The sequence below is a fragment of the Platichthys flesus genome, chromosome 19 (genome assembly GCF_949316205.1).
Source record: "Platichthys flesus chromosome 19, fPlaFle2.1, whole genome shotgun sequence".
Classification (NCBI taxonomy): domain Eukaryota; kingdom Metazoa; phylum Chordata; class Actinopteri; order Pleuronectiformes; family Pleuronectidae; genus Platichthys; species Platichthys flesus.
The window spans coordinates 7,843,789-7,857,387 of NC_084963.1; the positions used below are offsets into that span (position 1 = coordinate 7,843,789).

A 13,599-nucleotide genomic window follows, 5' to 3' on the forward strand; every position below is an offset into this window, starting at 1 on the left:
CAGTCCTGCTGTGACCCGCAGCTCAGCCACGTTCACCAAAACAAGATCTCACACACCTGAAGGATTCATGACTCAGAACACAACCTCAGAGATTCACTTTCATTTCTCTAGTTTGTTACGGAGAAACAAACTGTGACATAACAATGACAGTGACATAACAATGAAATATTGTTATTGTAAAGTTGTGTTTGTTATTGTTGAGTATGTTGTGTCTGTGCTCTGGTTTTATTGTTGTGTTTGTGCTTATGAAATGTCTGATGTTTGTAATAAAATAAGAGCTTTTGTCTCATAAGACCTTTATTTGCATAATATACCCATACTATATATTAGTAACACAAAAGCAGAAACACTTGTGTCAGAGCTAAATTAATCACAGTATAGCATATCATTGATGCAGATGCTTTTTAATACTTCACTGTACTGTATGTACTTTAATTCATTATGTTTTATGAGATCAGGATACAGTACAAAAAGCCCAATATTCGTGTCAGAAGAAATATCAAGTCCCTCATAAAAAGTGAATGTTCACCACACAAGTTTCTTATAGATAAACACACACAATGCAAAAGTGCCCCCCCCACCCCCACCCTGTGCAGCATGTAACTGTTCAGTAGATGTTCTGATGCCTGACGTCAAACACACACCCACATACACACCCACCCACACACCCACCCACACACACACACAAACACACACACCACTGATAATGTCCAGGGCCAAAGCTGAAGCTGCTTTTAACTAAAAGGACAAAGATGAAAGGTCTCTACACCAATGACCACTTTTCAAAGTAGTACTAGAATAACAACACACATTCTCTTAAACACACATGTAAAAACTCAAGAATGCAATTTAAACTGTTATGCTTGGTGAATAGGATCAGAATTTGGTCTCGTGGGATTTGACCACGTTGAGGTCCTGCTCTGTGGATTGTTTCTTTGCTTCCCCAGATTTGCGATGCATCCTGTCGAAGTCTGCGGCGATTTCCAGCGCTGTCTTGTGCCTGGTCTCTGGGACATTGAACCACACAAACAGGCCACAGCCGGTGCAGCAGAACAGGAAGATGAGGAAGCAAAAGTAACCCATATAGTCCTGGAGAGGAAAGGTGTTGACAAGACACTTGTGAGTGAAGCATTTGATCTCAATTCACCTCTCCCAGTTTAAAGATATACAAATTTCTACCAGGAAAAGAAAGTGCCTACCACTAAGACAGGGAAGAGCATCCCCAGCAGAAACAGGCCTGTCCAGTTGAGAGTGCAGGCGAGGGTGTATGCAGCTGATTTAAATGGCTGGGTGAAGAGTTCCCCTGGAAGAGGAGCTATTATTCCAGCTGAAGGACAAGAGCATTAGAGAGATTTATGCAGCTCATTGTTGATTCAAAGAGGAAATGCTTAAAAGTGAAACCCTTGATAAATAGCTGAGAGCTCCTGTGGGAAACGCACATGGTCCACTGGCGAAACAAAAGATGAAGAGGAAAATGAGGAGCATGCTGCAGTACGGCATCCAGGAGATGTGAGTCTGAGGGAAAAAGAAGGACATTCATGAGTAATGTCAGTGGCTGTCAGTTGTCATCCACCTCTGCAGAGATGAGCTAAGATCAGCGGCTGATTTAGAGGCGACTCACTTGCAGGAACAGAGTGATGGTGAGGAGAACCAGCGTCACTGACATCGCCAGGTATCCTCTATACAGCAGCACTTTCTTCCCGGTGCTCTCAATAAACATGAACTGCAACATCAAACACAATTTCACCAGCCGACCACAGGAGGAAGCTATAACTGCACATTGGGACAGGTTGTCACAGAGGAGTCCCATTACACGAGAGCCCGGAGAGAGCACAGGAACGGGCCTTTTCTCAGACTTCAGTTCCCCTAAATCACCGAAGCATCCATGTCAGGACGTGAGGGGGATACTTCATAGACCATAAAACTGATGTGGGACATGATGTGAGATCAGAGAAGTGAGACTCACGCAGGCGATGGAGGTGCACACCTCACACAGCCCCGTTCCCAAAGCAGCGTAACGTAACTGCCCTTCTTGAATTCCTGCCGCACGAAACACATCAAAAGAATAAAAGTAGACCTGGAGAATAAAAGCAAGAAAGAAAAGATATTAAAGAGGTCAGATCTGCACACAGTCTCTGTTTGGTTTTAGCAAGAGATTCTCTAGTTTGGAAAGTTAATCAGTACGAAGCTCTGGACACTGAGGATGGTCATTTCAAAATATAAGAACATTTTCATTAAATCTGCTTTGTATTTTTTCACATATAAATCGTTTGTGAAGGTTTATTTTTTATGTTTTCTTGATTTCAAGTATTTTCCATGGTTCCTTGAACACATCACTTACCAACATCAATTGAACTAATGCTTACAAATGTAAATACTGTGAAAAAAACGTCGGTTGACATTTGTGATCAAACACGGATCAACAAGTTCTGTCTTTAGCTTCTTTCGACATGTCCCAACTAAATATATCAAATAACTTAATCAAATATCCTAACAATCAAAAGATACTGTATGTTCAGCCTCAACATTTGAACAAAATCAGAAGGAAAAAACATAAAAGTGAATATTAATTCTTCACCCCACATTTCCTTGAGCAAGAGGTCAAACGTCAGACAGGGCTGAAGGATGCTGTAAGTTCACTTTATCCTCCCCATCTGTATATTACATGTAACTCACTGCATTGATGCCACAGAGCTGAAGTCCAGTGAAGGTAATGAGGATGGTGATCAGCTGCCAGCGGACATTTTTGTTCTGAATCAGCTCCATCACTGAATGGTTGCGGACACCCTGGATGGCAGCTTTCTCCTTCATCATCTCATCCACCTCCCAGGTGTAGTCCTTATCGCCCCAAAGCCTCTTTAGAGCTGAGGGGGGAAAACAAAGATTTAGTTGGTGATAACACAAGTAACGTGAAAAAGCTTTTATTTGCAGAAAGGATCCCCCTGAGGTTAAAAAACAAGAAGCTTTCTCACACCTTTGTTGCAGGCCTCACGGTCGCCTCTGTTCAGGAGCAGGAAGCTGGGAGACTCCGGCAGGAAGGGCAGGGTGGCGAGCTGGAGTAACGCAGTGAAACCGTTGAAACCGAGCAGCCAGGGCCACCTCTTCTCTGTTCCAAGTAACTCGCTGCAAGAGAGACCTCAGCTCATGTCTTCTCCATTTATTGTTAATCAGCTAGAATATATGAACACCTTTTCAAAGCAATCTATGATATAGTTGACTGATCTGACCACGGCCCTATGAATTGGATGTCCTCCCCTAACCCACCCATTGAGTAGAACCCCTGAGCTGTGATCTAAACTGACCACCACCTGCGCCCATGGGGATCGACCTCACCTGATCCCCAGCAGCTGACCACTGAACTTGCCGAAGGAGACAAAGGTGCCGACGGTCACTCCCACCATCCCTCGCAGCTTCTTGGGGGCGCATTCAACAAGGTACATGGTGTGAGCCGAGAGACTCACTCCTGGAGGCGTCCACGAGAGGGAATCATACATTTTCAGGGGGAGTCAATACAGATCAATAACTGGGTGACAATTGGGTGAGAGAACTTCGAAGTATAAGAGTCGCAGGTTTAAATAGAAATGGATTGTTTGAGAGTGATGGAGAGAAAAAGAAAGAAAGAGAGAGGTGTAATGGCGTTCTCCACCGAGTAGATTTACCTGCATTAATGCCGTAGAGTAATCGTCCCACCATGATCATCTCAAAGGACATGAATTTCTGGCTGAGGATCATCAACAGAGCTCCGGAAATAGCCGTAAAATTGTTGAACAGGAGACATTGTTTTCTGATGGATGAGGAGAAAGAGACGTCTGCTTTTGAGCCAAAAAAATCAGGAAAACAAAGCTAAAAACGGAATTTTGTTAATTCTTGGATGTGACATTAGCAGAAGTTATGTATTTTCTACTTGTCTCCACTAACCTGCCATATTTCGACATCAACGGCCCGGCCACCAGTGCCCCCAGTAACCCCCCAATGCAGAAAATAGAGACAGTGAAGGACCAGATGAGAGACACCTGCCCCTTGTCCAGCGAGATGCCATATCTTTGCAGACAGGTCCTGTTCACCAGGTCCTTTATAAACTGCTCAAACCACAAGTGCATTAAATATCACTTTGCTTCAAAAGCAGCATTTATCAGGTTTTCATTCCAATGAGGTGCAATGCAGTTGTGTTTAATGGTCCAATGTGTGAGAAAATCAGATGAAAGGGATCTATTGATTGAAAGGCAGAAATTGAATATGAAATAATCCTAGTGATGTTTTCACTAGTGTGTTTCATCCCAATTGTACGAATTGTTGTAGAATAGTCCTCTCTATGGAGGCTGCCATGTTTTTTGCAATAGCCCACACTGGACAAACTAAACCCTTTTTGAGTTTTTAAGGCAACTGATGGCTCTCTCGCGTGTTTGAATTGGGAGGGGGAGGGGTATTCAGCTGCAACACACACCTTCAACACTAGAGGTCACCAGATTCCAAACACTGATTCTTTAAAACCTTTTCCAAAAGAACTTATTGTATGTCTCTTAATTTGTTGACATTAATTTGTGATTCTTGAAAATAATATTTCTACTTACCTCAGAGGGGGAGGTCAACACAGAAACACTGAATCCATACTGGAACGTTCCTCCAATGCCAGTGATAAAAATGGCAGCGATCACCACAGGGCAGTCCAGCTGCAGAGATGGAGCGTGCGTATGTTATATTCAGAAATGACAAAGCTTCGTACATTCTAGTTTGATGTAAAACAACAAGTTCTCCCTTTCTATTAACACATTGCCCAAAGCTTATTCACTCGTCAACGCTGGTGTTAAATTATTCAATGTTGATTCAGCAAGCTGCACTACAGCAATCACTCAGAGTATTTAATTTTAATTAGCTGTAGTTTTTGCTATTTGTCTGCATAATGAAGCGTTCTCAAAACGGTAAACAAATGCAAAGTTGAGACCCAAAATACGATTTTAAAGGCAACTTACCAGGAGCGATAAGTATTGTGACATAGCTGGATTCTGGTCGTTGTGATCTTTGGAGTGTTTTCAAATCATTCACATTTTAAACCACTGTGACAGACGAACAGGAATTATTAACTTTCTGCATAGACCACATGCAAACGAAGGGAAGAACGCAACCGCCTGGTCCTAGCTCGTGTCACCATGAGTGGACACTGCTTTTTTGAGAGTTAAGCTTTGATTTCAGGTTTAGAATTAGGGTTTGGTTAACATAAAGCATTATGTCATTGTACTTGTACTTCTATCTGTGTGAGGACCAGTTTGACAATTTGTTTGACTTGAGTTGAGGTTAGGGTCTGGGTTAGGCATTTAGTTGTATTGCTTAAGCTTAGATTGAGGGGCTAGTAAGTATATTACGTCACTTAGCAAAAGTATCTGCAGATCTGTGGATCTGGGATCTGTTTGCTCAGGGATTTTGCCAAAATATGATGAGAGACTTTGGACCGGCTGTACAAAAGAAAGTTATTTATTGTCATGCAATTTATTTAAAAGCTTGGGAAACCAACGAAACAGTAACTACATCCTGCTGGAAAACTCAAATTACTAAGACAATGTCTCTCCCTCCCCCCTTCCTTAAAATCAGCCTTTCACAAGTTAACTGATCTCTCGGTTTACAGATGAGAAGAATCAGGAGTTTGTCATTTAGCGTAGATCAGAACAGGAAGGAGTTGATGGATCCAATCGATCTACGTCTTCTAGTATAATCTACGCCTATTATACAAAATGTCAAACTGCTCCTTTAAGATGCAATTCCCCTGATAACCTTGCACTTGTCACCATTAGCTGGAAACCTTTGTTGGAGTTTGTCCTTACCAAGTTGATGCAACCCTGATTCTAATGAGGGTTTCACAAACTAAAACAGAAAGCTTCCTTGCTGAGGTTTATTTCTGCACCGAGCAGACTGCACCCTCATACAGAGCTGACCTCCAGGAAGGAGCTGGTGACGGCTGTCCTGCATCGTTCCGCGGGAGGTGGCGGCTTTAAATGACAACATGCCCCAGATACTGAGACACTGAGAAGCTGAAAGATCTAAAAAGCCAGCAGGGGGAACGATTCCTGCAGGAGATGAAAGTTCCTTGCAGGAGCCAGAGGGGCTCTATTTACATCTCTACGCGAGCAGGGACGACTGATGATGTAACAACTTAGGCATTTATTCTCTCATCTGTATCAGTGTTTCAAAAATATCCTCAAATCAAAGTGGCTGACGCTGCACAAACATAAGTGCCCTGTGTTACTGAATGAATCAGTTATCCGTAAACTGTATATAACGATGTCTCCACTTCTCATTATTTTCACCCCATGTAAAGAACTATTAAAAAGTTTAACTTACTTTCATATCGTCCATCTTCATATAAAGTCTACAGAGTAATCGCTGATGTATCCACAAAGGCATCAATGACAAGAAACCTAAATGATATCATTATGTGGCAAAATCATATTGCTATATTGTGAAAATATTGTTAAGTTAAGTTAAGGTAAAAGGTAACACAATAATCACCAGACAAACAATATTAATCATTGAGGATGAAAACATGAAGAAGCAAACAGCTAATTTCAATAGCTCTCTTCTATAAACACTTGAATAATTTATTGGGATTAAGAATCAGAGGAAGACCAATTGTGCATCGTCCTTTACTGAGGAGACAATCAATCTTTAATCTGACGGAGAACGAGTGTCACCCGGTTCCTGCAGATAAAACAAGAGGGGAGGAAGAGAGGAAACTGGGTCACTGCGACAGAGATGCACCTCATTGTGTTTGATGTAGGAAAAGTGGCCCCAGATAGTGCGTTATGAATTGGAGCTGGTGGGTATATTGAACCTGACAAAGGCAGAGGAGCAGGGTGACTGGTCAACAGCCATTGAGATCAGATAGGAGATAGAAGAGCCTGAAATTGTATCAGAAAAGAGACAAACTAAATCTCATGGCTGTAAAACTGAGATATAAAACTCCTATCATATCTTTGAATGACCAAAACAGATGAAGTACATCTGCTAACTGCAGGGTGACATCACAGCTCTGGTATCAAACTTATTACCCTGCACATGTTACGAAGGTCAGGGTCTCTTTAGCAACACCAATGCACACCAGTTGTTCGACTGCAAACCAGCTGAACGCTGTGGACTTTATTGCTGGATAGAAGTTATTTTGAGCAGCTGTGAGTCTCTTTGTCCGACCGCACACTGGGAGGCGGTTGTGCTCCCCTCTCGAACGCTCTGATTGCAGCTTCAGCCACAAAACAACAAACAACCCTGTGTGGAAGACACTGAGAGCTGTGATGATCACTGCTTTTAAAGCTAAAGTACACAACACAACCAATACTTTTCATGTAAAAAGATCGAAAGGCTTTGCTGCTACAGTCTTATTATATCTGATGGATTGCAGAGGAACGGGGGCTGTGTGTAACTTTGAGGATGAACCCTGCTCATACTTGGCCTTAATCTGCATTACCAGTATCATGTGAAGTATGAACAAGGCCTGACGTCACTGAGTCACTTATTAAGTTTAATACTGTACCTGTGCTACTGTTATACATTTACTACAGTAGAATACACGCTGAGTCATGAGCAGCTTATTATAGTAACTGTGGTGAACATTTAGCCTGCTAAGCTTAATATTGCCTTCCATTCCTTCATGACTTTGGCAACTTCTATGAAAGTTCATCACCCCTCACAAGAATATTATCCTTTCCTGTATTTTATTTTAACTTATCATTTGTAAATGTTAGTATGCTTATATGCTACTGAAAGATGGTGGATACAATTATGATAAACATGTCTAATAAGCAACAGTATGTTACATTATCATTTAGATTTTTTAGAATTAGTAAATAACAATCGTAACAAGAATACTAGTACTACCACTGCTACAGCTATTACTACAACTACACTACTACCACTAATATATATTATTATGATATTTACTACTAGTACCACCACTAACAATAACAGTTTTTATTCACATTAAAAGCTTTTCCTGAGCTTCACAACCCTGAAGTTTGTTGTTTTGACTAATCTGTTGCAAACTTGCAAAATACTGTGGGTGTGACTGTTAGAGGGGGTGGTCCACTGATTAGAAGGTCAGGGGTTTAACCTGTGTTAAGGGTCCGTGGAGTAGGATACTGTGTGATAGGGTGAATGTGACTTGTCCTGTAAAGACCTTTCAGTGATCAACAACAGTGGAAAAGCGTTGTATGTAAAATTCAGTCAGCTAAAGAATGAAATAAAACCGTTTCAATTAGTCTTTATCATTGTGGTATTTCAAAAATATTCTATCCACAGCAGTATTCATATCCAACACAGTTTAATAAGATTTGGTAAAGGTTAACAGCACCTGGGAAACTTGCCATTCAAACCATTCTATATATATGATATTTGAACAGATTACTTTGTTGTCTTGTCATTTGGCTTTTAAAGGTTCAGTGTGTAGAATTAAGTGCTGCCTAGTGGTGAAGTTGCAAGTTGCAGCTAAACACTCCTCACCTCCCCCTCCCCTTCCAAACATGGAAGAGAACCTGTGGAAACATTAAATTGTCATAAAAACTCAAAAGGTGTTTGGTTTGTCCAGTTTAGGCTACTTTAAAGAACATGGCAGCCTCCGTAGATGTATATATAAAGTATTTAAATATAAAGGGCTCATTCTAGGGTACAGGAAACAACAATTCGTACAACTTTAGATGAAACACATTAGTGAAAACATCTCTAGGATTATATTATGTTCACTTTCTGCTCATAGATCCCTTTCACCTTAATCTTACACACTGAACACTTAACTATTCTGTGAACTATGATGAAGTTCTGCATGAGGAACCCCCCAAAATGGAGCTTTGAGTAATGAGTGAATCAAATAATCGACCTTGGACATCGTCGCTCTGATGAATTAACGTTAAATTTGCCATGAAGCGGCAGTAGCAGTTGCATGTATCCTCTAACAAACGCTGCATGTATCTCTGAGTCTGGACTCTCCGTTACAGGCCATCAAACACTTGGCAGCAGAAACAGACACTTAAGGACCCGAGCCAAACTCCTAAGGTCCTCCCAAGCAGACAGAGAGTCATGGTAACGCTTTATCACCATGAATAATGAATGGCTCACAGGTTCACTTTACAAGGAGCTTTTCAGGCTCAGACACATACTCACTACATTCTCATTATCTGAGTGGGGGCTGCAGTCCGGTAGCAACGTTTACAACTTCTACTCTGATGAGTGTGTCCTGTAATACTATATAAGCTACCCTGCATGCTCAGGACATTAGAAATGCAGGTGAAGATAAATTTAGATAGAAATGAAGAAATTGTGTATTTTCCGAATCCAGAAAGGCCCATTGCAAGAATTATTTCTATTCATTTCAATTTTATTTTTATATAACCTCATGTAGGATATACATTATCTTACAGCTCTTTACATAGAAGGTCAAGACCTTAAAAATAATAGAGGAACCCAAAGTTTCCACAATGAGCAGCACTTTGTCGACTGTGGAGAGTACAAATTGGGAGAAACCTCAAGCAGAACCAGACTCAGTGACGGGGGCCATCTGCCTCCACTGGTTGGGGTGAGCAGAGAAAATGGGTATGAGAGCAGAGATCTGTGGAAAAGAGGGGAGAGATAGAGATGGGGGGGGGGGAGGGGGAGATGGAGGAGAGATAAATTACAGATCAAAACTATGTATTTTCTGTTTTTACTGAGCATTATCAACTGGACAGGCCAGACATAAAATGTGCACCTGCACTCAAACTGATCTACTTTTCTCTGGAGCAGCAGAAATGTTGGAAAGTTAGACTCTCTTCCTAAATACAAAGCTAGAGCCAGCTGGTCATTACCTTAGTTTAGCAATAAGAAACAAGAGGGGGAGAAACAGCTTGCCTATAAAACTGGAAACAAGCACAAAACCAGGGTTGTTGAGATGGGATGGGAAAGATGGATGTGGCGGGAAAGAGAACAGGAAGCTCAGGGAAAAGGGTGGAGTATATAAAGGGGGAAGGGGGGCTCACCTGGGCCTTACTTCCTGCAGTGAGTCCCAACTGAGAGATCAGGAGGCGAACTTTAGTTTGGTAGATGAATTGGTAGAACCCCTTTTTATTTGTTTAAAAGCATGGCTTCTATAACGAAACTGTGGAACGTGAAATATATTTTTATCTCATTGTATCAAATTAAAAAAAAATTGAAATATGATCTGTTAGATTCTCTCTGGTTTGAGTTTATTCTGTGTCTTGTGAATTGAGTATCGCCTGGGGTCACGGAGAGAAAACGAATGTTGATGTTGCCTGAGACAGCTTAGTGAGTAAAGAGATGAAATTTGATGCATAAACTCGAAACTTTATCACATTCAGGTTTCCCTTTGAAACTCGATGATCCCTTCACTTTTCATTTTGCACCATTCGGCCATTTCTGTCCTGTACTTCGGTTTATGATCAACTCGCGAAACTAACGACATTCCCAGCAGCTCTACATTTAGATAACTAACAAATGTGAGCAAACTAAAATGTTAAAATGAGATTGTCAACACTGCAAACATTACACAGTAAGTGTATGATCATATTTAAGTGCTTCTCCATTTCAGCCAAGCAGAGCAACAAGCAGTGTCTGTGCACCTGTTGTCTTGTTATCTTACTGTAAAGCTAAGTCACCTTGAAGAGCATAACTTAACATTCATTGTTGTATCTGACTCTTGTGACAGATGTAGGAGGACTTCTCTTATTTCACCCAAACTGCATCCGGCTGCAGGAGTCAAGAGATCAAACGGGAGCTGAGGTGAGTGATGCAGCTGGTGTCAGACGTGGGGATAAGCAGTCGTCAGTGTAGATTCACTCAAGGCAGCACAGTGCCAGACTCCTGGGTTCAAGTTGTTTTTGTTAGACGCACACACAACATTTGAGGATGAAACATGCAGAGCTCATAAAAGTGCCAGTCATTTTTATATAAGAAATGCTTGCAAAATGTTAGAAGGTTGCAAGCATTGAAGTCAGAGGTTTTTGTGAAATAACCAGGTATTCTTGACTTTGCAAAGTGACAACAGTTTGAAAACGCACTCCTGACTTCCTTCATCCAGAGTCTGAGACATATACGTATAAGGTAACAAGACGGAGGGACGGAGCGATTACGCTGTGAATTCCGTCCCGGGCACGCCAGCGTGTTGCACATGCTTCGTGTTACAAATGGCAGATTTACAAATGAACCAGCGAAACAGAAGTCTATCACTCCGCCTGTGGAAAATTGAAACCCGAGAGTCAAAATCCCACATTGTATATCGTGCCATCGTGCCCTTGAGCGTGGCACTTAAACCAGATTGCCAGTAAATCTCCAGCTCAACACAAATGGCTCCTCTGTCAGGTGAGACGCTGCTTAAAAGCCTCTTGGATTCAGGTGTCGGGGACATAAGAGGAGGAATTGGAGTAAAAAACGGGCGTGGAATACTGCCGGAGGGCGAGTTTCTAAGTGAAGTCAGGTGTCCACTGTCTGTATGACTCAGATAAATCATGTTCAGTGGATTTTCCAGCACAATGGACACGGGTGACCTTGAAGTTTTTGGTGAAACCTGTAGGAAATGATGGATCTCAAAATGCAATTTCACAGTTATACTGAACTTTTGATAGTATTTTCTATTTTGGGATATTTCATTTCTTTTGTACCATTTTAGCTATTGCTTTGCTTTGTTTTAAAGGTGAATTCATTTCTCAACCATCTGTCTGTGTCAAAGGACCAATGACGGATATTGATCTCAGCAGACTCATTAATGCATATTGTATGAAGTGCTGAAGCATTATGAATAACATGAAAACCTTTCACAGTAGTCATTCCAGGTCACTTAGCTTTTAGGTTCTTGATCTCAATCATTGTTTTGATCAGCTCATGCAGAGTCTCATCTGTGCCCTTGGTCACCTGAGGCTTTTAAGTTATTAAAAAGTACTTGAACAAAATGAGACCTCTGCGTATCACAATATAACAAAAGCAATTTCACAACTTCATGGGAAACATGGGAATTCACAAGCAATCAGTGTTCTTCAAACAACTCGGCATTGGTGCAGACAGATACTGATAATGTCCTCGGCTACAGTACATGTGGGTGTGGGACTGAGTTCAGTGACTGCAAAGGAACAGAGACAACCCTACTCAATACTGTGGACAACAAGTTCTTCTGTCTTGTGTCAGTATGATGAAAACGCTCCAGGAGGTGAACACATGGATCAGTGAAGAAAAGTGATGCTGCCTCTCTGATTGTGTTGAGGGTCTGTTGTGTTCTTCTTTCAAGGTACATCACAAGGGAAACTGGGCTGCATGGGCTCAACTCTTTTTTAAGGATAAAACCCTCTTTTAGTAATAATAGATTTTAAATTTCTATCTAGCTTCGGAAATGTAGTATCAACATAAAAAAGGCTAATCAGCAGTTTGCAGGAAAGAAAATGAAATCATCGTGTTTGCCTTTTATGCACAAAAACCTCAGTTAATTGTTTTTCAACTTCTCTTTCAGGTGCTCTGTGTTGTATCTTCATAACCGTTTCCACCACTAGGAGGAGCAATAACCAGGTCCATGCACATTAACAGGGTATAAATGAATATTATGACACATGCACTTGTACTAATTATAGTGCTTCGATCCTAAGTCTGCAGCTGAAATACATCTATTAAAACATAGTCCAATAACAGAAGCTCATCACCCATCCTCCTCATTCAGATTCTCCTTTTTGAAACAATTACCTAATATAATAATCACAATTACCTCTATCAGCATAATTGCATTGTGCAATATTGCAGGTCTTTCCCATGGGAGACTAATCCCAGATGTTGAATCCTCCTGAATATTCTGCTGTTTATATTGTTTTTAATTTCAGCTTTTTAGTGTAATGCATATAACTGTTCTCCAGTTTCCTATATTATTTTTACATATTATTCTAAACCCTTGAGGCCTTGTACCAGATATTACAGCCTACAAGCAGTGAAAATGATATCACATACTAAACAGACAAATAAGTAAATCTTATCCCAATGTGACAAGTTTGAAAAGTGCTCCACAGAGTATGAAACATCTTTTAATAAAGTTTCGTATTGCATGTTGGGAATGCTGTGAGCTTGTCACTGATAAATTGTCTTCATCTAAAAGAAAGAATCCATTCATTCCAATTCAAAAACTATGGATAAGATTACAAAGGTGGGGATTAACGAGCATCTGATTAAATTACCAGCACAATCACGACAAGGAACAGCTCAATAGATAAAGGGGGGGGCGGGGGGGGGGGGGTTGCAGAATTCAGACTTGTTTGTGCAGCTCCAGATTAACCAAGATCTGCACGAGAAGGGTCTCATGCTTGCGGCTGATACAATATAGTATGATCACCATTCAGTCTTAAGAGAACAGCTCTCCCGTGGTGTCTCCTCGGTTTCCCTCGGACCGGATTGGATACCGTGTCCATACTGTGGGCGATATGTGCCTTGAATTTATGAGACTGGCGTTCATTCACCAGACTCCACACTTACACGCAGAAAAAAAAAGAAAAGAGGAGAGGGCTTCCGACTGGAGACGGTGTGGGGGGGAGGTGTCACGTGGTCCTTGACTCCAGCCAATGAGGAGTAAGTGCGCATTGCGATCCTGTGCAGGAGGAT

General features: G+C 41.3%; 1 protein-coding gene across 1 annotated transcript; it reads right to left on the reverse strand.

Moving 5' to 3' along the window:
• Positions 1–301: 301 nt before the first annotated feature.
• Positions 302–5,088, reverse strand: slc2a11l (solute carrier family 2 member 11, like). The gene is made up of 12 exons (XM_062413041.1): positions 4,971–5,088; positions 4,572–4,670; positions 3,919–4,079; positions 3,660–3,784; positions 3,334–3,463; positions 2,975–3,123; positions 2,677–2,864; positions 1,967–2,077; positions 1,622–1,723; positions 1,440–1,515; positions 1,200–1,327; positions 302–1,089 (listed from the first exon to the last, which is right to left on the reverse strand). Exons 1-12 carry the CDS (start codon positions 4,992–4,994, stop codon positions 877–879), a joined length of 1,506 nt encoding a protein of 501 aa, XP_062269025.1. The 5' UTR covers positions 4,995–5,088; the 3' UTR covers positions 302–876.
• Between the last annotated feature and the right edge of the window lie 8,511 nt (positions 5,089–13,599).

What these genes read in the sequence shown, in the direction of transcription:
- slc2a11l (XM_062413041.1), bottom strand. Translation starts at nt 4,994, where the DNA reads ATGTCACAATACTTATCGCTCCTG. An exon ending in GGTCAGCTGCTGGGGATCAG is followed by an intron (nt 3,124 to 3,333) that starts GTGAGGTCGATC and finishes TCTCTCTTGCAG; the next exon opens with CGAGTTACTTGGAACAGAGA. An exon ending in CCATCACTCTGTTCCTGCAA is followed by an intron (nt 1,516 to 1,621) that starts GTGAGTCGCCTC and finishes TTTTTCCCTCAG; the next exon opens with ACTCACATCTCCTGGATGCC.